Source organism: Loxodonta africana, chromosome 3 (genome assembly GCF_030014295.1).
Source record: "Loxodonta africana isolate mLoxAfr1 chromosome 3, mLoxAfr1.hap2, whole genome shotgun sequence".
NCBI lineage: Eukaryota > Metazoa > Chordata > Mammalia > Proboscidea > Elephantidae > Loxodonta > Loxodonta africana.
Window position 1 is genome coordinate 98,942,841 of NC_087344.1, and position 25,910 is coordinate 98,968,750.

Below are 25,910 nucleotides of genomic sequence, written 5' to 3' on the forward strand. Positions count from 1 at the left end.
ACCTCAGAGAGGTTACAAAAGTCGCACAATGTCATGCAGCCAGTTAAAGGGAACGTCAGGATCTAAACCTAGGTGTCTGGCTCAAAAGTTCATCTTTTTTCCATTCATCTAAGCTTCTCTTCTAAGATCAAAAATCCTAATATTTACATAAGCGTTTTATATCCGTAATCTAGGATGTTGAAATATCTGTTGCAGTTGTTTGCGTATTTTTGGCCATCATGTGCAGCTGTCAGACATCTCTAACTATTAATTACAAGTTCTGTCTCTTACAGTTCTCATTATACAATGGCCAAAATAAATAAAATGTGCTTACCACTGCAACTCTCCCCATGGGGCTTCCCCCCACATTCAATCGTGTCACCTAAACATTCAGAATAGGCACGCGCGCGCGCACACACACACACACTCCTTCCACTTTTGCTCCTCCCCCACCCCATTTCCTCTTATTGATGGAACAAGTCAGACTTTAGCCAGTGTATCAGCTCATCTGGCCTCTCCTAGCCTTCTCATCTGTTACAAAGCTGCACCTCCCCTAGAACATCCCTGGCATTCTCAAGGCTCTGTCACCAGAGCCTACCAAGACTGCTCCTCAAGGTCCCTCTGTAAGCAGCTGAGCAGTTCACTAGGCAGGCACTCCTTAGAAGGTACAGTCTTAAGCTGACTGCTGTTTGACTTTTGCCAAGGCAGGGCTGAAGCTGCAGGTATTTGGGAGAGAATCAAATAGACTTGATAATCATTTGTCTTTCTGGTGTCTCCATCTGTGTATCAGGTGAGGTGTCAAGGAAGCAGGGACCCCAGACCATAATAATTTCACATATCAGAGAGAAATGTCCTTCACTGAGGCACATTTCTGCAGCATGACCCTGGTATCAACAGTGAGGGGATATTGCAGATGACTATGGGAGGACTGGTCTTGCTCCTTCCCTTTTGATACTAAGTACCTTCTGTACAATCTATGTAATAAATTCCTTCTAGAATTTTTTCCCAGGAATGCTCTTGATTCCATTGGAGGCCAAATGTGTTTTATTTATCAGGAAAAGCTATCTCACCCAAAATAGCTAGAGCCTAGGGTATCAGGTGAGGACGGGTAAGAGACAGTGGGGAGGTAAGCAAGTACATGCTCCAGAAGAGGCACATGAGACACATGAAGGCATGTCTACTGTGAACTGAGGGCAGCAGGAGGATTTTTAATGGGGGAACAACATGGTGAGATTTGCATTTGAGAACGATCACTGGCTGGATATTAGAAAGGACCATAATTAGAAATGGAGATTTGCTTGGAGGCTTTCCCAGCAATCAGGAAGGACATAATGGTGGCCTGAATTAAGGAAGTGATGATTGAGGATGGATTCAAAAAGATTCGGGCAATCCAATATACAGAACTTGGAGACTGGTCAAATATGGCAAGGGAGGGAAAAGTCAAGGAAGAGGGCTCCCAGATTTCTATTTGAGCAATTGAATGGTGCTTATGCCCTACAACAGGCCAGGACAGGTCCTTAAATCTGGGCTGGGAGTAGAATCTGGAGAGAGCGATTGAATGAGGGTGGGGAAATGAAGGACAGGGACCTGTGTAGACCATTCAACTCCCCTGGTTTAACTCCAAGTACGTACTACTACTTTGTTAAACTCAGGACCATAAACACTTAAAAACCAATTGCCGTCAGGTCGACTCTCATAGCAACCGCATGTGTGTCAGAGTAGAACTGTACTCCACAGAGTTTTCAATGGCTGATTTTTCAGAAGTAGGTTTCCAGGCCTTTCTTCCAAGATGCCTCTGGATGGACTTGAACTTCCAACTTTTGTTTAGCAGCCAAGTGCATTAACCATTTGCACTGCCCAGGGACTCCATACACAATCTCGTTGTTGTCAGTTGCCATTGAGTGGACTCCAACTCATGTGACCTTATGTGTAACAGAATGAGAGGTTGCCTGGTCCTTCACCATCTCCATGATCTTCAATGTTTTTGAGCCCACTGTTGAGACTATTGTGTCAGTCTGTCTCCTTGAGAGTTTTCCTCACTTTCACTGACCCTCTGCCAAACGTGGTGTCCTTTTCTAGCAACTGGTTTTTCCTGAGTAAATGTATATTATATGAATTTGTTCTGTAATGTGAAAACCTAAAGTGAATTCCGGTATTGGAGCCCACAGGCTTCGGGCTAGGATTAAAGAAACCAGCAGTCTTCGTCCTCTAGAAATACCCTGAGAGAGAGGACACCTGATGAAGGGAAAACAGGAAGGTGGGAGGGTGAACAAATCTTGACAGCATCCAAATCTAGCATTCTGTTCAGTTCTGGGATCTCTCAGACATGGACATATCCCTATAAGCATATGGTTCCGATTGACTTTAATGGGATTCCCTTGCAAGCCACAGATTCTAAAGTATCCCCCAGTAGGTAAAACATTTCTAGGAGACATATTATTTTACCCTGAATACCCCCCGGATGCTGTTACGGGGAATTGTGACAGTAGCAGAACACAGAGTAAGATGGTCTTTTCCTAGAATGCCACTGTTACACGTTGATTTCTGTATATATAAGAAGAGACCCCTTTTGAAAAAGGGAAAAATGTACTTAATTCCATGGAATCTTCCTATAGTGTTTGTTTTGTTTTGTTTAATCCAAGGGTAAGACACATTCTTTTGGGGAGGATGGGATAGTTTTTCCCAGGTCTGGAGACTCAACAATTTAGTAGGCGTTTCACGTTCAGCTCACAAAAAGGGGATTTGCATATGAACTTGTTTCAGCAAGAAAACACATCTGAACATGTTTCATGGGAACTGTCTCTCTCCGTGGCAGCTTCGTTTGGCCATCTCCTTCTTTTCTTTTCTTCATCCCTGCAGGTCACCGGATTGAAACTGTCCCAGGACCTCGATGATCTTGCCATTCTGTACCTGGCCACAGTTCAAGCCATTGCTGTAAGACACTTTTAATGCCATTTTTAAGAAGATTTAAGGCTATCCGTAAACTTTAGGCCACATGTTCCCCAAGATACATCATATGTTTTGGTGACAGAGATTCATAATTAAAAGGGGGGTTGCCAAGAAGAGACACTTTTCTGTCGGGAAGGAAATGTTGCTGAAGGCCCTCACTCACTTTACTAATAATCTCACATAGCTGAAAGCTGAAACGTGTTAGTCTTTGAACATCATACTTGCCATTTGTCTAATTTTTCCTCCAAATGCATTTACAGCAGCCAGATGCCAGGTATGTTTACATTAAGAAAAGCTGCTGTTAAGAATGTCCAAATTTCTAAAATGCATATTGTTTACTTTACAAAAGGATTCATTATGGTGTCCCTTTAAATAATAATCTTCCTTAGAACATGAAAGTGTTTGTTTTTAGCTAATTAGCTGCTTAAATGAGAGGTTTAGAAGGCTAGGGAAGTGGGGCAATTTAAATCTAAAATGTTAGGAACTCCTAAACTGAAGATTAATCAAAAATGAAAACAGAATCCTAGAAGCTCAAAGATCACGGTCCAGGAAATCTTATTCTTTAGAGGTGGTCTGTGGGTGGGCTACAACAGGGCTCTAAAGTCCCAAAATCACACATGAAAGCCCAGCTGTGTGCAGATGTTAGAGGGTACATTTTGGAAGAGTGGGTCATGGCTTTCTAGGTCTCAGAGCAGGTAACCAAATAAAAAAAAGAAAAAATGAAACCCGTTGCTGTCGAGTCAATTCCAACTCACAGTGACCCTATAGGACAGAGTAGAGCTGCCTCATAGGGTTTCCAAGGAGCGGCTGGAAACTCCTTTTGGTTGGCAATAATTAATCCAGGGAGGCTTAGCCACTTCTAGAAAGAAAATAGGAACCAACCAAAGGAAAATCAGTTTACTAAATTTTGATTCAAACTTGATTTTTCAGAAGCATATCTATTTATACAGACTTTTCCAGTTTGTTAATGTTATATGGATTTCTATTTATATACTACTTAATTATCCTGTTTCTCCAATCACTTTCATAACCTTGTTAGTTCAAAATAGTAAAACTGCGTGCGTATTTATCCATGTCACCGACAAACGTGCTTTTCACACGCTCAGATTTATCCAGGGTGCCATGTGCAACACGAGAGCAGAACTTCCCTACTACTAAAGAAACATACCGTCTTTAATGCAACTACAAAGGAGTATGGAATTGGCCCACTTAATTAGATTAAACAGTCCTTTTTAGCTTATGGACCAGTTGACTGTGTCTTCCTGAAGCAGCTATCTATCTTATTGATTTAATGGTTTGGCCAGTTCAGTAAAATCAATCAAATTGCTTTATGCATGGAAAATTGGTCAAAAAATGGACAATTCTGACATTTATCAAAATGGAGGGAGTGCAGAGTGAGATGAAAATGGAGAACAAAAGGATGCATCAGTAGTAACGACAATTATTTGGTGATCCTGTTTTACAATAATGATTATAACAGTGGTAAAAAAGAAAGATTTTTTTTTTCTTTTTTTAATAAATAACACAGCTTTAGGAGTGGTTGATTATGTGTTGGGCACTGTGCTAAACACTTTACACACATTATCTAGTTTAACTTTATGAGGTAGGTATTATAATCCCCATTCCACAGATTAGAAACACTAAACCTCAGTCCAGTTAATTAACTTGCTCAAAGTCATACAGTTAGTAAGTAGCAGAGCTGGAATTTGAACTTACAACTTTTGAAAATAAAACTGGATATGTGAAGTATTGAGTATTTGTTTTTTGATTTCTTAATGTTGTTGTATGAAGGGTTTTATATAGAATATATCACCTCCATTGAAATGAATAATCCTGGAAAATCAAAGCTGTGATGTTTCCCCTCCTGAGTACCTGCTAAGAGGTGGACATGCAGGATAAGGCCAAACAGTATGGGCCAAGGGGCACCATCACATAATTGTAATGACTGTCACCTTTCACTGGGCATTGACTCTGTGCCAGGTACCACGCAGAGTGCCTCACCTACCTGTGGTTTAAGGCAGAGTAGGTGGGATTATCCTCATTTTACAGAGGGAAGACCTTTGGACTAAAGTCAGACAGCTAGTGAGTGGTGGTGGTGGTGGTTATTGTTAGCTGCCCTCAAGTCAGCCTGACTCATGGCAGCCCCACTCACAGGAAAATGAAAGACTGTCCAGTCCTGCGCCATCCCCATTATCACTTGTAGATTAGACTGTTGTGATCTATAGGGTTTTCGTTGGCTGATTTACAGAAGTAGGCCTCTCTTCCTAGACTGTCTTGGTTTGGGAGCTCCACTAATCCTTGCTTACTATCATAGCAACACACACACCTCCATTGACAGATGGGTAGTGGCTACATATTAAATGCACTGGCCAGGAATCAAAGCTGGATCTCCCTCAAGGGTGGCAAGAATTCTACTACTGAACCACCACTACCCCCAGGTACTGGTAGAGTGGCAATTTGAACCTCTGCCTGTCTCACAACAAGCCCTGGTGACACAGCTGCTAACCAAAAGGTTGATTCAAACCCACCAGCCTCCTGTGGGAGAAAGATGTGGCAATCTGCTTCCATAAAGATTCCAGCCATAGAAACCCTGTGGGGCAGTACTACTGTCCTAGAGGGCCGCTATGAGTCGAAATCAACTTGGTGGCACACAACAACATCTGTCTTACACTCGGACTCCTGCTCTATCCATTTCGCCATACTGTGTTTTATTTGACCTGTAAAAGCTACATGGTGGAAATGAGCTTTCAGGCATTCTCAAGAACAGTTATTACTTGCTACATCTTGGAAAACATTAATTTGGCTGGGGATCGTCTCACAGAGGTCCCCTTCCTGGTAAGAACACTGCATCAGAAGTCCAGGAATGCATAAATGAGGTTCAGCTTAATGCAGGCAGGAGGGAGAGAGAAGCTAGCTACATTTTCCCAGCTACCACACAATTGGAAAATCAATCGTGTATTAAAAGCTATAATATTTATTCTCGCCATTGTCTTAATGATCTTTATAATACCACAAAGGGAAGGCATTTTCAGATAAGACTTAATTATAGAGTCGGTTGAACTGTGAGGAGCTCCGTCTGCTTTGCAGAGGTATCTGGATGTGCTGACCTTTTAGGCAATAGTGTGCATTTTAATGAATCATTCTGATAACAGGTATTTTCCTAGGATGTTTCATTTGAAAAAGAATTTCATTGGCCTGGAACGTTGAACTCACACTTATTGGTTGTTCATAACTTAAACGAATTCCTCCGTATAGTAATATCTATGGTTGGTATTTTGTAGGAATGGAATAAAGTTAAAGAGAGATCCTAATGAAGTTAACTTGGGACTGTGCAAATTCTCCATGAAGTAAAATTCTCTCTTGATCAAGCTTAATTGAAAGACCTGTCAAACAACCAGTTTTATCCATAGCCTGTTCATCTATAGTTTTCTTTTCAGAAAAGACCTTTAGAGCATACTATTTGCATTTGAAGTCTCTCAATTTGCATTTTGTTGTGCATATTCCCAGTGGAATAGCCTAATTTTAATTTAAATTCTCTGTGAAAACATTTTTTCCAGAAAGGTGAGCACAAAATCATTTTAGCACAAAGCCCTTTGGCAGGGCATTTAAGGAGGGAGGGGCGAGTCACAGCCTGGAGTCTGGGATACCGAAAGGGAATGGCCTGTAAAGGCTTGCTGGGGTGGGAAATTTCAGTGGACAATGCAGTGTGGGCCAGAGATGGCTGTCACAGTCCCTCTCAAGGGAGTGCCTCTTATTCATAACACTTCTTTCCTTTTCCCAGAGAATGTGCTGTGGCTTACCCTTGTCTCAGGCCTGCTCATCAAGTGGGCCCACGTCCCTGGTCTTAGAAATATCAGAATATCCGTTTTGCATGGCATTTCCATGCAAATTGAGAGACAGCTAACACCCCCCAACACACACACACACACACACACACACACACACACACAAGGACTGTATTGCCTAAGGTATATAATGTAACTCCACTGAATTTCAGTTCCCAGCTCTCTAAAGTGGGAATAACAACACACAGTTTTCAAGTTTGTCTTAAGATTAGAGATAACATTAAAGTGCATAGCAGGGTACCTCCCAGTACCAGTTGTCACTGAGTTGATTCCAACTCATGGCAGCCCCATGTGTGTCAGAACAGAAATATGCTCCATAGAGTTTTCAGTGACTTTCCAGGCATTTCTTTTAAGGTGCCTATGGGTAGACTTCTAAGGTAAAAAAAAAATTTTTTTTTTTTTTTTTTTTTTTTATGGCTGTGGGTAGAAGCTCTAACTTCTTGGTTAGCAGCCAAGGGTATTAATAGTTTGTACTGCCCAGGGACTCTGCAGGGTACCTAGCATACAGCTAATACTCAGAGTAGCTTTCATTTGTAAGAACCTTCCGTGGGCTGAACTCTGGGCTACCAGTTTTACATATGCTGTCTACATCAGCAGCTGCTTAAGGAATATATTACTGTATTTCATCAAGTCTAAGACTACTTTTTTTTTTTTTTTTTTGGCATGTTAACGTTTCTGACAATCCGTATCATCTCCGACTGAGTTAATATGGTATTATTATTCCCATTTTAAAATGAAGATTGAGTCTTAGAAAGGCTAGGTACAAGGTTAATACAGGAAATAAGTGAAATGCCTGAGTGCCATCCTAGCTCTTTTTTTTTTTTTAATTCAAAACCCATGCTCTTAGCTATTACAGGCTCATGCCTTAGAGTAGGCTAAGGTTACCTGGAATCCACAGACACCAAGCGATCCATGGTGGACTCAAGGGCATTGTAGACCTCCTGAAATTATTTGTATTTTTGAATGCGAACTGTTTTTTCTAGGGAGGTCAATGGGTTTTGTCCTATTCTCAAGGGGGTTCATGACCCCCAAAAAGCTTAAGCAAGAACATCTGGGGCTAATCAGCTGTATTCAATAAGCAGGATCTGGCCTTATACAGTACGTGTTTTAATTTTTTAAACACATTACATCTGTGTATTATTTTGGGCAGCCCAAATTTCATCTAATTCATATTCTTACCAGATTCACACATAGCTTCAGTGAACCCTAAAGACCTCTGGACTGGAACTGCTGTGTCTTTTGCTCCTGAATGGGTCCCTCATCATTTACTCCACAGTGATCAGGATTTCATGTTCTGTGGTCCACAGATCACCCTCTAATCACTCCCTCCCCTGAAACACCCCCAGGCCCAGGGCAGACAGCTCTCCAGACAGCTTCTAGTGCCTTACATCCCACTCCCTCTGGGCCTGGGTCAGGCAAACATCTGGTCTCCTCCCAAGTCCCCTTCCTTTACCTTGATAAAACTTCTGATCCTTCACGCCCTCAAGCGAAACTATTTTCTCTCTGTGCGCTTGGATATCAACTTCCCAACAACACTGTCACACTTTCACTAAAAACTTGGATATTGCTTACATCCTCTTTCTAGCCCAAGCCCTGTCTTCTTGGTGACTGTACCATCTATGGAGACACTTCGGCCTGTTAGGCTCTTGACCTTCTTGTCTCCACCGACCTTCTCCTCCCTCCTCTTTAGCAACTCACTCTCATGTCCACAGCTGGGACTTTGTCACCGCCCCCCCCCCCCAACTGTTCAACTTCTAAACAATTCAAGGGCTATCTACTCTCCCAAAATTCACATCCCTAGGGGACGAAACTTCTTCCCCGTTTCTCTCTGGAGCCACTTTCTCAAACATCACCATGCAGCTGCCTCCTTAAGGTCATCATCACAGTTCATCTCTTTGTTTGTAATCCTTATGCCAAATTAATCATGATTTTTGAGCTTCCAGTTCTTGAACTTCCAAACAAATTATGATTTTTAGCTATTCAGACGTCCTAGATAAATCTAAAGAATTGTATGGTAAAATTCTCCTTGATAACCTAAGGCAGTGCCCTGTTCTCAAGCATCAAAAGATTTTATTGAGTTTAGTATACTAAGCAAGACAAGTATAAGGATAATGCATTTTAGGAAGCTAATAAGGCACAAGGATGGAAATGAAAATATGGGGACACCCTGAGCCAACCAGACCATGTGATTTTCCATCATCTCAGGTCATTAAGGACTGAGTGGGAATGGATTCTGGCTCCAGAAGCCTCATTATTAGAGAACTACTACCTAGTTGCAGGTGATAACAATGGTAGTTCTATCTCTTTGCACCCTGAATCCTTGTATCTTACCTTCTTTACCCAGTTAGAACCCTCTTTGCATGTTTCTGCTGCTGGATTTGTTGGTGACCTTTCCAAGGAACAAACATCTTTAATTTCAATTCAGTAAAGGAAGATGGGCTAGGAGTTACTGAATCTATTAATTCCAGAAAACTGTTGCAAATCATTTTATTCCAAGTACCTAACGGAGGGTCTGGGCCACCACCAACCTCATCGAATATTTGTTTGAATGAACGGTGTTAATATTAACTCTGTCAACATTGTCAATTTTTTTTGTCCAGGCTGTGTTACTACTGATAGAAGCAAAGGCTGTTGTAATTAAGAGGGCTTGGAGTCAAGCATGTTCATGTTGGAATTCCCATCCTGCAACTTAATTAACTGTGTAACACTAGGCAACATAATCTCTCTGGGTCTCAGCTTTCTGAGATAGTGTATGTAAACCTCTCAGTGTAGTGCCGGACACTAGGTAAACACTTAGCACATGTTCAATGTCATTTACTATTTTTACCATACTAATGATGCCTTCTTGTGCTTTTGTCTTTAAGTTTGGAACCCGCCACATTATAGAGGCCATGGTGGCAGCAGGGCACTCTCTCAGCACTCTTTTCCTGTGTGGGGGCCTGAGCAAGAATCCCCTTTTTGTGCAAATGCATGCGGATATTACTGGTAAGTCTCGGGGGGAAGAAAGAAGGCCATTATAGGCTTGCCAGTAAATGGGCATGGCTAAGCTTTGGGCAGGGTTAGGAATAGCATCTAGGTGGTATGCCAAATTATATTGGATTTTTATGTTAAAAAGTTTGTTTTTGTTTTTTCCTTAAGATAACTATGAAGTCTTTGTAGTCATGATGGGAAAAGTGATTCCTATGTGTATCCAACTATTAAGTGCTAGTGAGAAATGAGATGAGAGAAGTCAGCAGGGGCTAGGGCCAATACAAGCATTTACTCAACACTTTTAGGTGCCTCTTCTGACAGAGGCATTGTGGGGAGGATTGAAGATAAAGAGATGAGGAAGGCGTGATTGCTGCCCCCAGGAGCTCACAGTCTATTGAGAGAGGCAAACAGCAAACAGACATATTAAATATAAAGTGGCAGGAGCTGTCAGTGAGCCAAGTACGGGGTTATGGAGACATGGTAGACATAGCCTTGGACCTATGAAGGTGCAGGGCAAGTGGTTGGGAGGAAGTGATATCAGAGCCATCCTGAAGAAAGAATGCTGAGCCCAGCTGCTGTGGGAACTGTGGGTCTGGCTGCAGACTGAGAATTTGAGCCCTAAGACCCTGTGATTCCTTCTCAGTTCATCAGAATCAGGGATCATAGTACAGATGAGGGAATCCACAGTAATCACCTGAGCCCTTCATGATAGGGGCAAACAACAGGAGACAGGATACTCAGTAGAGCTCCCTGAGCCCCAAGGAAGAGGCCCCAGTGGCAGGAGGCTTGCTGGTGTTGCAAAAGCTGGCCTGGATTTCTGTCCCTCTGAATTGGGTACTCTCACCCCTCTTGTTCTTTTCTGCCCCAGTGTCTCCTGAGGACTAGTATTCCTTCTCAGGACTCATCCCAGAGTGAGTGGCCAGGTACCAGGGTGGTGCAAGGGGAGAAGAGGGGGAAGAATTGGACCCGGCCCTTAGCCCCAACTCTAGCCTGATATGAGTCACCTTACTCTGGGCTACCATTCTGTCTTCCATCCGCTGGGCTCCTTACCTCTGACAGCTGGGTGGGTCAAAGTATCGGCCCCTCCCTTTGTGTTATCCTCTCTTCTTCTCCATCCAGGCTGTATCCTTGGCTACTTGCTGTAGACAAAAGCTTTACCAAATGTGGTAGACATAGTTCACCACTGCATATTGAGATGAAACTAAATAAGTTAATTATCCCCATCTTAAAGATAGGTAGACAGAGGCACAAGGTAGACAACAGTATAGAAAAGCACACAGTCTAAGGATGAATATCTCAGGAAGTTAGGTATAGAAATTACTATATCATTAACCAAGCTCCCACCATATGTCAGTGTCGCTCCCTTTATATGCATTTAATCCTTACACAACACTAAAAGGTAGAATTGGTGCCCCCACCTTACAGACAAGGAAACTGAGGATCAGGGAGATGAATTTTTATCCAGAGTCAAGGAGCTCTAGTGGCACAGTGGTTAAGAGCTTGGCTGCTAACTAAAGGGTCAGCAGTTTTACTCCACTAGCCTCTCCTTGGAAATCCAGTGGAGCAGTTCTCCTCTGTCCTGTGGGGTCACTATGAGTTGGAATTGACTCAACGGCACAGGTTTGGTTGGTTTGGTTTTCTTTAACCAAAGTCAAACAGCCAGTAATGTCAGGGCCAGCATTGTGACCCATGGATATCCAGGCCCAATATCTCTGCTCTCTCCCCTACCTGTGGCCCAGGTTTCTTGACATTTCTGCCAAGTTTGTAACCATCTGATGATGACCTCTCTTTCCTGAGGCATCCAGTACATATGGAAGTACACCTTTTCTGAGGCAGAGAGAGGAAATTGATTAAAAAAAAAAAAAGGGGGGCCTGGATTCCTTAGAATTTTCATGAGGAGAAAAAAACATTACAACATTTTATCTAAAAATCAGTTGGCTAATTCAAATAAGATTCAGACATAAAATCTGATTTGTGACTTTCCACTTTCCAGACTTCAAATAGGAGGCCTAGTAACGCAACAGTTAAGCACTCGGCTACTAACTAAAAGGTTGAAGGTTTGAACCCACTTAGTCACTCCACAGGACAAAGACCCGGCTCCCATAAAGATTTCAGCCTAGGAAACCCTATGGGACACTTCTACTCTGCCACTTGGGGTCGCTATGAGTCAAAAATCAACTTAATGGCTCCTAACAACAACAATTGCCAAAAAGATTTCCTACCTGAATGCAGGAGGGAAGATGAAAATCAGCCTTGGGGAGCATATTCCCCGAGGAGTGGGAAACAGGGACCTCAAGAGCAGGGTGGCCATGAGTGACCCAGGGCACTGAGTCGACACTGTGGTTCCGGCCTCCTTTGTGAAATCAGGTCATCGGCCAGGCCTTAACACCCCTGAGCTGACTCAGAAGCTAGGGGAGGAGGACGGGTGTGCAGCAGCTTCACATAAAGATCTGCCTTGGAGACTGTTCTCTGCCAAGTCTTTGAATGAAAAGGCTGTTAATCGTTATTTGGATTCCAATTAAAACTGGACCCTTTGTCTCTAACGATGGACCAGTTACAGTTCCGGACAAAGGGACCTTTTCTTAGGCCTGGAATTCCTCTTCCTTTGGAAGCCTGTGACTGACAAGCGATGGCAAAGTGCATCTGCCTTTAAATGCTTTGGGTTCTGCTAAATTCATTAATGAATCAGATAAAATAGTTCACATTCCAGGCAAAACCGCCCTCCTCCTCTCCTTCACCCAGCACTCAGAGAGAACACATTTGCATTTGTCCCTGAAAAAACGCATGTACATGGCAGCAGAGAATATCTTTGGTGCCTTTAAACCCTGTAGTGGCTCTAGTTTTCTTGCAAAGAAAAACTGAACGAGGACCGTAGATCCACTCATGATTCTCAGGAATACATGTGAAAAATACAGCAGAGTTTGGAGAAGTTTTTGGAGATAGTGTGGGGTAGAGGAAAGAGCAGAAGTCCACCTCTGTGACATTGGACAAGTTGCTTTACCTCTCTGAGCCTCAGTTCCCTCTTCTGTAAAATTGAGACGATATTATCACGTTCATATGGATCGAGCTCAGGAATAAATGCTGGCCAGTTTGTGAGCACCACGCTCTCTGCCTGGCTCAAAGGAGGTGTTCAGTAAATGTTTGTTCGCATCTTCCCTCCAGGCAGCCTGCCAAAGAGGAGGAGATGTGTTTGAGAAAAAGGCAGTTTAATATGTTGTAAGTGAATCTTTGCCATTTTGAGAACAGCTTGCTCCGTGCAAGCAGGGCAAGTGGGGCTTTGCCAACTTGAGAAATGTCCTCTGTGTGAGGAGGAAGGGCCTCTGTGTGCTGCAGCCATTTAGTTTACTGTGGTTTCAAGAAATACTTGGTGTGTACTAAGTAATTGTACACAATTGGGTTTCCCCACTGACTTGGAACTAAATGTTCCTTCTTGTAAATGTTTTTTTAGTGCTGGCAATTAGAGTGGGGGTTTACCTCTTCCTGTCTTATTCATTATTTTAATCATTTGTTCATTCATTTATTCACTGAGCTTAGTATGGGAATGCAAAGAACAACAATAATGTTCTGCCAAGAGTTCATTACAAAACACAAAAAAATGCTCTCTAGGTGCTAGGACTGATGTCTAGCAAGAGTATAATGGGGACCCAGAGGAGGGAAGGGTCCGTGTCAGTCAGGGCCAGGCAGGGAGCAGATGGCACGCTCAAACTGGGATAGCTGGAAGAAAAGTGGAGTAAGGGTCCATTTACAGAGATGTGGGCAGGGTGTGAAATCCTTGGGTAGTATGAACAGTTAACATGCTTAGCTGCTAACCAAAAGGTGGGGAGTTCGAGTACACTCAGAGGCACCTCGGAACAAAGGCCTAGAGATCTACTTCCAAAAATCAGCCACTGAAAACCCTATGGAGCATAGTTCTACTCTGACACACATGGGTGCTCCATGAGTTAGAGTTGACTCAACAGCAATTGGTAGCTGGGTGGGCAGGGTGTACAAGTGACCAGGAAGTACCCTGGAGCTACTAGCAGTATTACCACCCCTAGGTCTGTAAGGGTGAGGGCAGAGAACAGAAATGTGCCCGAGACTGAGGGTACAATATGAAGACGGCCTCCCTACAGGAGCTAAGTCAAGAATGCAGCCAGAGGGCAAGGGGGCTTCAGATATGGTCCACACTGGCCCATCTCCCAAGGCCCAGAACAGGACAGAGGCAGGGAGTGGACCTGAGGAGGTAATGGCAGACATCCAGCAGTGGGTTAGTTCTACGGAGGGTGATACCAAAAAAACTCAAACCAAACCCGTGGCCATCAAGTTGACTCCGACTCATAGCAACCCTATAGGAGAGAGTAGAACTGTCCTATAGAGTTTCCAAGGAGTGCCTAGTGGATTCATACTGCCCACCTTTTGGTTAGCAGCCATAGCTCTTGACTACTACACCACCAGAGTTGCCACTGAGGGTAAGAGAGGTATGGAAAGTCTTCAAAGACAAGGTAAACTTCAAGAATAATAACAGCTAATGCTAATTTGGGACCTTCTCTGAGCCAAGCACTGTTCTAAGTGCCTTACTTCTATTAATTGATATAAGTGCCTTACTTATATAGCGCTTTTAAAACTCACAGCAATCCCATTTTGCAGACAAGGAAACTAAGGCATAGAGAGAGGTTAGGTAACTTGCCGAGGATCACACAGCTAAGTCAGTGAGGCAGCCAGAATTCAAACCTGGCAGTCTGGCTCCAGAAAACTTTGGGGTGCAATTTAAGAGCTGATGGGGGATTCACCAGCTTCACCTGGCACTCTGGTTTCCAAGGAGCGGGGCCTGTCAGTAGCCCTTCCTTGGCTTAGAACTAGTGAAGCTGATGACAGGGTAAGGAGGACCTGGGAGGTGAATGGCATTTAGAGGTGTTATCCCGGTGATGCAGTGGTTAAGAACTCAGCTGTTAACCAAAAGGTCAGCAGTTCAAATCTACCAGCCACTCCAAAGCAGTTCTAAGTTCTACTCTGTCCTGTATTGAATTGACAGCAACAGATTTGGGTATTTATTTATTTATTTAATCTTCTAAAAGGCTCCAGGTCCACATGGAAGCGTTGGTGCCCACGTGGGAGCTGGGTGATTACAGTCACACTGGCATCGGCACAATCCCCGGAATTCTGCAGAGGCCTACAGCCCACCGGTGTGGTCTGCCCTGTCCCTTCCCCATGTCCTCCATAGCACCAATCCAGTTTCTGGCCCAGGAGAAGTGTGTGTTGGGAGGCTTCACTCACCATCAGTATTAATTCTAACAAGCAGCCACCATCTTGTGGGCTTACTATAGGCCAGGAAATGTGCTGAGTACTGTATATGCATTTTCTCATTTATCCTCACAACAAACCTGTGAGGTAAGTCTTAGTATCATCATCCCTATTTTACAGATGGGGAAACTGAGGCTAAAAGAGTTTGACTTGCTGAAGGTTACAGAGCTAGTAGAACCAGAAAACAAAGCCAGGTCAGAGCTTTTCTCAGAGAGCCTACCCCACTTGATACCTACAGCTCCCTGTCAGCAAAGTCTCAAGCACCAGCCCTGCAGTATGGGGACTAGGGCCCATAAGTCCCCTGGGGTTTGTGTGGGGTTTCTGTTCCCCATCTTCTTTGTCCAGGGTGGCTGGGGCAGCTGACCCAGCCCTGGAGTAGAAGGAGGGGGTAGGAGGTAGTGAGGGTGCAGGGGAGGGTGCATCAGGGACGTCTGCCCAGAGAAGACTGGAAGAAAAATCAAATCTTTGGAAAAAATAATTTTTATGTCTTAAGTAGATGAAGATTTTACAGTTCTGCCTACAGAACTTACCTCTGTGGAGTTTGTTGCCATCTTCTGACTAGCAGATATGTATGTATGTGTGTGTATGTATATATGTATATTTATGTGTGTATATTATATACACATTTCAACCAGTTGCCGTCTGTCAGTGAAGTCTTGTGTGCTGCTACGAAACTGAACAGGTTTCAGCGGAGCTTCCTGAGATGAGCTAGGAAGAAAGTCCTGGCAATCTACTTCCAAAAATCAGCCAATGAAAATCCTGTGGATCGCAATGGTCCAGTCCACAGCCAATCATGGGGATGGTGCAGGACCAGGTAGCATTTCATTCCGATGTGCATGGGGTCACTATGAATTAGGGGCTGATTCAATGGCAGCTAACAACAGCAATAGTTATATAGATATAAATACTTCCTGTTAGTTGCTGTCAAGTCTGTTCCTACTCATGGCGACCCCATGTATGCAGAGTAGAACTGCTTCATAGGATTTTCTAGCCTGTGACCTTTCAGAAGTAGCTTACCAGGCTTGTCTTTTGAGGCATCTCTGGGTGGGTTTGAACCGCCAACATTTTGGCTAGCAGTTAAGCACTTAACCATTTGCACCACCCAAGGACCTCCTCTATAAAGACTATTGTTGTGTGCTGTCAAGGCAATTCCAACTCATAGCAATCCCATGTGACAGAGTAGAGCTGCCCTGTAAGATTTCCTAGTCTGTGATCTTTATCGAAGCAGATCACCAGGTCTTTTCTCCTGAGGAGCTGCTGTGGGGTTCAAACTGCCGACCTTTCAGTTAGCAGTCGAGCACTTAACCACTGTACCACCAGGGATCCTTATATAAAGACTAAGCCCTGAATTACTTTTATTCATCCAGATCCCTCAGCCCCTGAATTTGTGCGTGGAATGTTCCTCTCTGCCTGTTGGGCCCCTACTTGTCCTTCAGACCCCTGCTTAAGCCTCATTTCCACTGTATCACAGTGGGATGACCACCCTCCATACCCACCCCGGAAATACATTCTTTCATCAGATACTTTATAAGCACTTACCATGCCGTAGGTACTGTTCTAAATGCCAGAGACAGAGAAATGGACAAAACAAAATCCCTACCTTTCATGGAGCTGATGTTCAGCAGGAGAGATAATACCAAACCAAAACACCAAGCCCAGTGCCATCGAGTCGATTCCGACTCATAGCGACCCTATAGGACAGTGTAGAACTGCCCCATAGAGTTTTCAAGGAGCGCCTGGCAGGTTTGAACTGCTGACCCTTTGGCTGGCAGCAGTAGCACTTAACCACTATGCCACCAGGGTTTCTAGGAGAGATAATACACAGGATAAATTAGTAAAATACAATGTTAGATGGTAATGAGGAAACAGAGAAGGGGCATACAGAGTTTGGGGGGCAAGCTGTCATTTTAAATTGGATGTCTGGGAAGACTCAGTGGAAAGGTGACATTTGAGCAAAGACTTGAAGGAAGATGAGGAAGCTGCCATGTGGACATCTGGGAGGAAGTCTTCCAGACAAGGGAATAGCAAGGGCAAAGGCCTTGAAGCATAGTCAAGTAATAGCAAGCAGACCAGGGCAATGTGGCTAGGAGGAGAGGAGGAGAAGGAAATTGGGGTCAGATCCTATACAGCCTTGTTAGCCATTGTAGAAGCATTGGCTTGTATTTGGACAGAGATGGGAAGTCACTGAAGGGATTAATCATACCCGCTCTTACTACTTCCCTATTCTTAGTACATCTTAGTTAGAGAACCAGCCCTCTGCATGGCCCTTATCTCTTTATCCTCCATCTCCCCTTTGTGAACTGAAGAGCAGGATGGAGTCTGTTCATCTGTGTATTCTCTGGGCCCAGAGAATCAATGTTTGCACTTAATAAATGTTGAACTGAACTTGAACTAAGTGACAGGTAGCCACCAACAGGAGCCTGGAAACCCTGGGTAAGGACGTTTCATGAGTTGATACATATGCTGTTGGCTCCCATTAAGACTTTTGGCTACTGCACCAGCAGGCATATGCAGTGGAATTCTTTAGAACCAGGTAATGCCAAGGAACAGGGAGCTACAGGGGGCGGGAGGGGGTGTCTGCTGCTACCTTTGACATCAGCTGTTTTTGTTGCTGGGGCTGGCTCCCCACGCCATGCCTGGCACTGCTCCCTAACTGAGGTGTGGCCTTGTCCTGCACAGGCATGCCCGTGGTCCTGTCCCAAGAGGTGGAGTCTGTTCTTGTGGGCGCTGCTATTCTGGGTGCCTGTGCCTCGGGGGATTTCACTTCTGTACAGGTATGTGAGGACCAAGGGGTGGGCCGTGGCCCCTCCTCTGTCTGATGCACTCCTCCCTCTTGACAGCAGCTTACATCTTACAAAGCACACACAGGATATAATTAAGAAATGATAGGTTCCAGCCAGGGAAAGCACAAATGCTTCTAGCCTCAGACATATTTATTGCAGTTTTCATTTGACTTGGCCTCTGTTGGTGTTGGTGGTTCTGTTTTTCTGTTGGTTCCCCCTCCCCTTTAAAATAGTTCTTAAATTATTTTCATTAAGTTTCCGCTTGATCATTTTTCTTTTAGCAAGTGAAACAGGTAAGGCACAAAACTAAAGTTTTTTACATGTATTTCAGATTTTTATATGCTTATTTCAACCCCACCCTTTTGCAAATACCTTTGAGTCCTCTATCAACAAGAGACATAAATGAAAATGTTAGTTTTTTTTAAAAAAAAAAAGAGGAATTAAAAGGGAAAATAAGGAACAAAGATATAGGAAGAAGGAAATAATTTAGCGGCTGTGATTGAACGTATAATCTGGCCCTGAGCTTCCTGGCAGCCAAGACAAAAAAAACACATGATAAATTGCATAATTCTTATTTTCAAAAAGAGGAAACATACTAGCTTTTTTTGTTTATTGCGGGAGACAAAGCTTTTCCGGCCACCAAATTGCAAAAGACATTTCATACAAGTGGCTTTGTGAAGAGGCTTTGAGTAGTAAAATAATAGTATTAACAACAGATTTATGGAAGAGTAGAGAAGCAACATGGTGTAGAAGCTCACAGCACAGGCTCTGGAGTCAGACTGGCTTGGTTCAAATCCTAGCTTGACTACTTACTTGCTAGCTCTGTGACCTACCACATTGCTTGTGCCTTCATTTCTTTAATGGAGGTAAACACATAATGAGTTCTTTCTATGGATTAGGGGCACGTTTACTCCCAGCAACAGTTCTATTATCCGCATTTTATAATTGAGGAACCCAGGGTACAAAGAAGTTAATACCTTGGTCTAAGTTGAAACAGCTAATAAATGCCAGAACCAAGAAGTCTGGCTCCTAAGTCTCAACTGAGAGCTCGAGTGATGTTTGTTCAGCTGAGATTCAGAGAGGTTAAATGACTTGCCCAAGGCCTCAATGTTAGGACTAGAAGCCAGGTTTTCTACCACCAGCCCAGGGATTAGAGTTTTATTTATTGTGACCCCCTTATTAAATACCAGGAAAGGTCCCTGAGTGGTACAAATGGTTTGCACTTGACTACTAACTTAAAGGTTGGCGGTTAGAACTCACCCAGCTCTACCACAGAAGAAAGACCTGGCAATCTGCTTTTGTAAAGATTACAGCCAAGGAAACCATGTGGAGCAGTTCTACGCTATAACACATGGAGTCACCATGAGTCAGAATCAACTTGACGCCAAGGGGTTTGGTTTGGTGTGAACCAGGCACTGTGTTAGGTGCTTTCCATATAATCTTCCTGATACTTGTAACAACCTTGCGTGGGCAACAGACATTGGTTACAGAGATTCAGAAAGACTAAAAAACTTAAGGGTACACTGCTGGAAATGGCCAGATGAAAAAAATCTGATTCTAAAATCTGTGCTTTTTTGCACCAGACCATGCTGCCTAAAACCAAAAAAACCAAACCCACTGCCGTCGAGTCGATTCCGACTCATAGCAACCCTATAGGACAGAGTAGAACTGCCCTGTAGAGTTTCCAAGGAGCACCTGGCAGATTCGAACTGCCTCTAGAACTGATGCATGTGAAATATCTCTTCCAAGGAATCGAATTTACTCATGAATGCTATGGCTTTTAACTGAAGTTTTACATGTAGATGGTATAGATGAATTCTCAGCTCTTTCTGGACATTCTAGTACTCTTAGAAACATCACATGGAGATGTTCCTTTATTGTTGAAATGTCAATGACTATCAATTACTATTTCAATATCTCAACTTGCAACAATGTTCTGGCAACTAGAAGTCTGGCCCTTCCTGGGATGAATTAGAATAGCTAAAATAAAACAGCAGGGATGCTTACTGAGACCCTGAATATGCTACCTCATTTAATCTTGACAATCTCCCTGTGGGATAGATATTTTTATCTTCATATTATATACAAGAAAACCAAGGTTCAGAGATGTTTAAGTAATTTGCCAAGGGCTACATAGTAAAAAAAAAAAAAATTTTTTTTTTTTACATAGTAAGTAGCAGAGCTAGAATTGAAATGGAAGTCTCTCTGGGCCGTATCCTATGCTGAGTCTCATTAATTTTTTTAATTCATTTGATTTTTTTTTTTCCTTCCCCTCTCTCTAAAAATATTTTTTGGCTTCTTAAATGTCCAAAGGTATATTTTCTGAAAGGAAATGCCATCAGTCACAAATCAGGTAATGGTTTGCAGTGAAACAGACAGTTGTAGGACAACCATATCATGATTTATAGCACTTCATTGATATCTTACAAAGCTGGCTTTCTACCTCCAAGGAGATTCCACTCACATCCTCTCTTAATGGAAACTGGGCTTAAGTCCACACTGACATCATTGCTACATGAGATTTTCAATTAATCTTCTGGAATGGAATCTAAGATTTGGTAGATCAGATGCTGGAATTGGAGATTTGAGCAGAATCAAGGTTCACAGCATCTTAAAGACAAACTCATGCCTCCTCTTCAACCTAAGGAAGGATATGTCTTTTCTGATTGTTTTTAGGAGACAGTATAATCTGGTAGGAGTCTCTGGGTGGTGCAAATGGTTAAGCACTCAACTACTAACAGAAAGATTGGCAGTTCTAACCCACCCAGAGACTCCTCAGAAGACAGGCCTGGTGATCTGCTTCCGAAAGGTGACACCCTTGAAAACCCTATGCACAGCTGTACTCTGCGTGCGTGGGGCTGCCATTATTTGGATTGACTGAATGGCAACTGGTTTCATTTGGTAATCTAATAAAGAGAACCGCAGGCTGAGAGAGGCCTGAGGTCTTATCTGTCATCCTTTGCCTGAGGGAATCCAGGTAGTCATGACCTCTCTGAGTGCTTGTCTGTATCCTCAGAGAATGCCACCTTCCCTCTCCGCTGCTTGTTTCAGTCTGTTTTGTTTCTTTAGGTTTTTTTTTTTTTTTTTTAATTAGAATAATAGCCACTCACGGCACTGTTGAAATGAAGAGCCTTTGAAAACTTCATTGACCTCCATAAGACCCTGGTATATCAACATCCTTAGGATTATGTTTGGAACTGCTTTGGAAATAAAATGTGTGAGGTTAGGCCCCATTGTCCCCTCTCCAAAGAAGGGGAGCCAACCTGTGTGCCCCAGGTCTGGGGACCAGCTCTTCTGGCAGATTGAGATGAGGCAGAATTGCTTCCTCCCTGTGATTCACATATTTCAACCTGAACTTCAACACACAGCTTTTTCTTTGAACTTCAAAGATCCTAGGCTGGTCTGCACAGTGACTGCCACTCCTTCCTTTAAGAAAGCTGTCCAATTCCTGCTAGTACCTCAATGATTCCAGCAGGCCAGATGCTTTGTCTTCTCACAGACCTTACATCTGGTGGTTGGGTGAAGGATTTCACTTCTTATCTAGGTGGGCAGACTTTGGCAGACCCAGCCAAGTCATCTCCTCAGATGAAGGAGAGGCCAGGAGAGTCCAGAGGAGGCATGGCTATCCATGGACCCCAGCTGCAGACCTAACAAAGAGATTCGCAGTCCTCTGGAGACAGGGCTTCCCAACTTCCTAGACCCATGAGTGGAAGACTTCAGCCAGGGGTAGAATCCTGTAACTTTCTTTGATGACACAACCGAATCAGAAGTACTTACAGCTGTGGATTGCATTTACAAACTTGTAATTTTTTTAAGTGTAGGACAGGACAGTTGATGCAGTCTCCTGGTAGACATTAATGGCCCAGGACTGGACAGTGTTTCTTTCCAGTGTGCATGGGGTCGACATGAGTAGGAGGCTGACTCCACACCAGCTAAGAACACCAACAACTAATGGGAGAGATCAGCTGAGTATAACGGCCATTGCTATTTCAAATTTTGAAACATGCTGGCAAACCCTAGCTGCTACGTCCTCTTTTATCCATTTATAGCCTTACTTCATACTCTCCCTCTGTCCATCTCTCCACCTTTTTTCTCCTCCCCTCCCTTCCTTTAGACTTCTAAAGCCTTCTTCCTATTCCCTTTTCAAACTAGGATCTCATCCAGGGTACTTATACAGCTATCTACACTAAAGGATATAATGACTGATGATAGCTTAGAGTTATCCCTCTCCAGATAGAGTATTCTCATTTTCGTAGTTTTCAAAACTGTCTCCTCTACAGTATGAGCACCTTGAGGACAATTACCACATCATAATCGTCTTTATATCTGTAATACGTTGTAGGGCCCAAATAATGTTTGATGAATAAAATGGAATTAAACCATAGAGATGCTGCTCTCAAGGTAAAAGTTTATCTATTGAGTAGATGGGAGGGGATGCATTTGGGGAAGGAAAGGAGTCTTTCTACCTCCTTTTATTTGTAAGTTGGTGGACTCCATGTAGGCTTGGCCTCAGTGACCTTTCTACTGACCACTCCCCCATTCCTGGACAGCCCTCGCATCACCCCTTGGTTGTCAGTAAACTCCAAAATGATTCTCTCTTGAGTATCCAGGAAAGCAAATAATTATAACTAGAAGTTGGGAACATCCTCTAAAATTTTTTGTAAACTTCTGGGCCCTGCAAAGTTATCAAACGGGGGGAAGAACAAAGAAATAGCAACCTGCTTATGTCTTTTAGGAATCCCTGCGTGGTACAAGTGGTTTTTGTACTCAGCTGCTAACTGAAAGGTTGGAGGTTTGAGTCTACCCAGAAGAGCCTCAAAAGAAAGTTCTGGCAATCTACTTACAAAAATATCAACCACTGAAAATCCTATGGAGCAGTTCTGCTCTGACACACATGGGGTCACCATGAGTCAGAATTGACTCCACAGCAGTTGGTTTTTACTATGTTTTCTAAGCACAGACAGTAGAGAGGCTTTAAGAAATGTGAAGGAGAATTAAAACAAGAAACCAGCCTCAAGACATTATAAGAGAAAATCAAACAACAAAGTGGTGGAAATACAAAAAAGCTTTCCAATTTCTGCTTCCTCAGGCCCCATGCCGATGCCATTAGCTTTCTGTCATTTCTTAAGAGGCAGTTTTATTTATTTTTTTTTCTGGACTCTTTATAAAAAACAAGTTTTAATTTTAACACTGCTATCGATCTTGCCCCACCCCCGCCACCAAGAAAGTGGGCAAGGCATCAGAAGCAAAAACCAGCAAAAAGAGGCACTGACAAGAGATCAAAATGAATTCCACAATCGTTTTAAGGGGAATGCCAGTGTAAAGAAAACAAGGCCTTGGAATCAACCAATTAATCAAAAACCTTTCTTCTTCCCACTGTGTGAGCATTGTTGCCCCTGTTAACTGCTGACTTTGTTGGCTCCCCCAACAACTCTCCTTGTCAAGTTCCAGACAGATACCTGTGTCTTTCAGAGCAATAAATGTAAGTGGCCAGTTGAAAGACATGATTACTCACCCGTGGGTAATGTGTGCCCACAAGATAAACCATCCATGCTGACTGCAGTGGGCTACCCTCAGGTCGGTCCTTGCAGACATCCTCATGCTTAGCCCAAACCTTGCTTCCTATTTTCTTTTTTTTTACAGAATGTGCTTCATTTAGAACCAGTTATATTCATCACCTACTATAAGCTTCAAAGCCTGAGATTTGGTATAAAATGAAGTATGTTTCCCATTTTATTTCATAAGAGCCAACATTCTATGATTTTTCGTTTGATTTTGCATTCTGTCACCATAAATACCAGTTTTACAATTTGCAAAGTAAAGCTGGTTATCATGACTTTAATTTTTGGAGGTTTGGAAAGACTGAATATATAACGGATGTTCAGAAATAGGAAACCCATTCTGTTTCTCGGGACACTCAATCTTAATTTCTCTTTTTATTTATTTATTTTTTTCTTTTTCTGGAATACAGTTAATAATTCACGGTCATTGTAAAAACATAAGGAAATGCAGTTAAGCTAAAAGAATATGAAAACACTAATCTTACTACCCTAAAATACTACTGTTTAATATTCTGGTTTCTATACTTTTAGTCTTTTTTTCTGTATTTTAAAATTATTTTATACGTTTAAAATTAAAAACGAATTTATACGATGTTTACTGTTTTCCCACCCAAAAATCTGTATTAAATATCCTTACTTATTTTTGCATGCTGCATAATTTTCTACACTATAGAGCACTCCATAGGAGTTTCTAGAAGGTGCAAATGGTTAAGCTTTCAACTACTAGCCCAAAGGTCGGCAGTTTGAACCCACCCAGAGGCACCTCAGAAGACAGGCCTGGCAACCTGCTTCTGAAAGATAGCAGCCTTGAAAACCCTATGTAGCAGTTCCACGCAGCTCATAAGGAGTTGTCATGAGTTGGAATCCATTTGACAGCAACTAACGACAACAGAGTACTCGATGACTTATTTCATAAGTCCCCTAATCTTGAATATTTTGTTGTTGTTGTTGTCAGGTGCCATCAAGTCAGTTCCAACTTGTAGTGATGTTATGCACAACAGAACGGACACTGCCTGGTCCTGCTCCATCCTTACACTCGTTGTTATGCTTGGGCTTATCGTTAAAGCCACTGTGTCAATCCACCTCACTGAGGATCTTCCTCTTTTCCACTGACCTGGTACTTTGCCAAGCATGATGTTCTTCTCCAGGGACTGAACTCTCCTGACAACATGTCCAAAGTATGTAAGACACAGTCTCGCCATCCTTGCTTCTAAGGAACATTCTGGTTGTGCTTCCTCCAAGACATTTGTTCATTCTTTGGGCAGTCCACGGTATATTCATTATTCTTTGAAAACATCACAGTTTTAAAGGCGTCAGTTCTTCTTCAGTCTTCCTTATTTGTTATCCAGCTTTCACATGCATATGATGTGATTGAAGATACCATGACTTGGGTTAGGCACACCTTAGTCTTCAGTGTGACACCTTTGCTTTTCAACACTTTAAAGAGGTTCTTTGCAGCAGATTTACTCAATAGAATGTGTCATTTGATTTCTTGGCTGCTGCTTCCATGACTGTGGATTGTGGACCCAAGTAAAATGAAATCCTTGACAACTTCAATCTTTTCTCCATTTATTGTGATATTGCTCATTGGTCCAGTTGTGAGGATTTTTGTTTTCTTTATGTTGAGGTGCAGTCCGTACTGAAGGCTGTGGTCTTTGATCTACATTAGTAAGTGCTTCAAGTCCTCTTCACTTTCAGCAAGCAAGGTTATGTCATCTGCATAATGCAGGTTGTTAATGAGCCTTACTCCAACCCTGATGCCCTGTTCTTCTTCATATAGTCCAGCTTCTCAGATTATTTGCTCAGCATACAGATTGGATAGGTATGGTGAAAGGATACAACGCTGACCTACATCTTTCTTGACTTTTAACCATGCAGTATCCCCTTGTTCTGTCCGAACAACTGCCTCTTGATCTATGTAAAGGTTCCTCATGAGCACAATTAAGTATTCTGGAATTTCCATTCTTCACAATGTTAGCCATAATTTGTTATGATCCACACAGTCAAATGCCTTTGCATAGTCAATACAACACAGGTAAACATCCTTCTGGTATTCTCTGCTTTCAGCCAGGATCCATCTGACATCAGCAATGATATCCCTGGTTCCACGTCCTCTTCTGAAACCAGCCTGAATTTCTGGCAGTTCCCTGTCGATACACTGCTGCAGCTGTTTTTGAATGATCTTCAGTCAGTTGGCCAGGAAGCTGTCTTCCATATTTCTTGGCATAGACTAGTGAGCACCTCCAGTGCTGCATCCATTTGTTGAAACATCTCACTTGATATTCTGTCATTTTCTGGAGCCTTGTTTTTCACCAGTGCCTTCAGTGCAGCTTGGACTTCTTCCTTCACTACCATCGGTTCCCAATCATATGCTACCTCTTGAAATGGTTGAACATTGGCTAATTCTTTTTGGTATAATGACTCTGTGTATTCCTTCAATCTTCTTTTGATGCTTCCTGCGTTGTTTAATATTTTCCCCATAGAATCCTTCACTATTGCAACTCAAGGCTTGAATTTTTTCTTCAGTTCTTTCAGCTTGAGAA

The 25,910-nt window shown here is 42.8% G+C and overlaps 1 protein-coding gene across 12 annotated transcripts in view; it reads left to right on the forward strand.

Annotated features, from left to right (window-relative positions):
* Positions 1 to 25,910, forward strand: part of FGGY (FGGY carbohydrate kinase domain containing) — a 566,317-nt gene that overhangs the window by 438,119 nt on the left and 102,288 nt on the right. For 11 of the 12 annotated variants that reach the window (XM_003411156.4, XM_023549536.2, XM_064282044.1 and 8 more), the window contains 3 exons: positions 2,839 to 2,913; positions 9,638 to 9,758; positions 17,703 to 17,797. In XM_003411156.4, coding sequence (XP_003411204.1) covers positions 2,839 to 2,913; positions 9,638 to 9,758; positions 17,703 to 17,797 — 291 coding nt within the window. The remainder of the gene's footprint in view (positions 1 to 2,838; positions 2,914 to 9,637; positions 9,759 to 17,702; positions 17,798 to 25,910) is intronic. The other variant, XM_064282043.1, reaches the window with a different exon arrangement.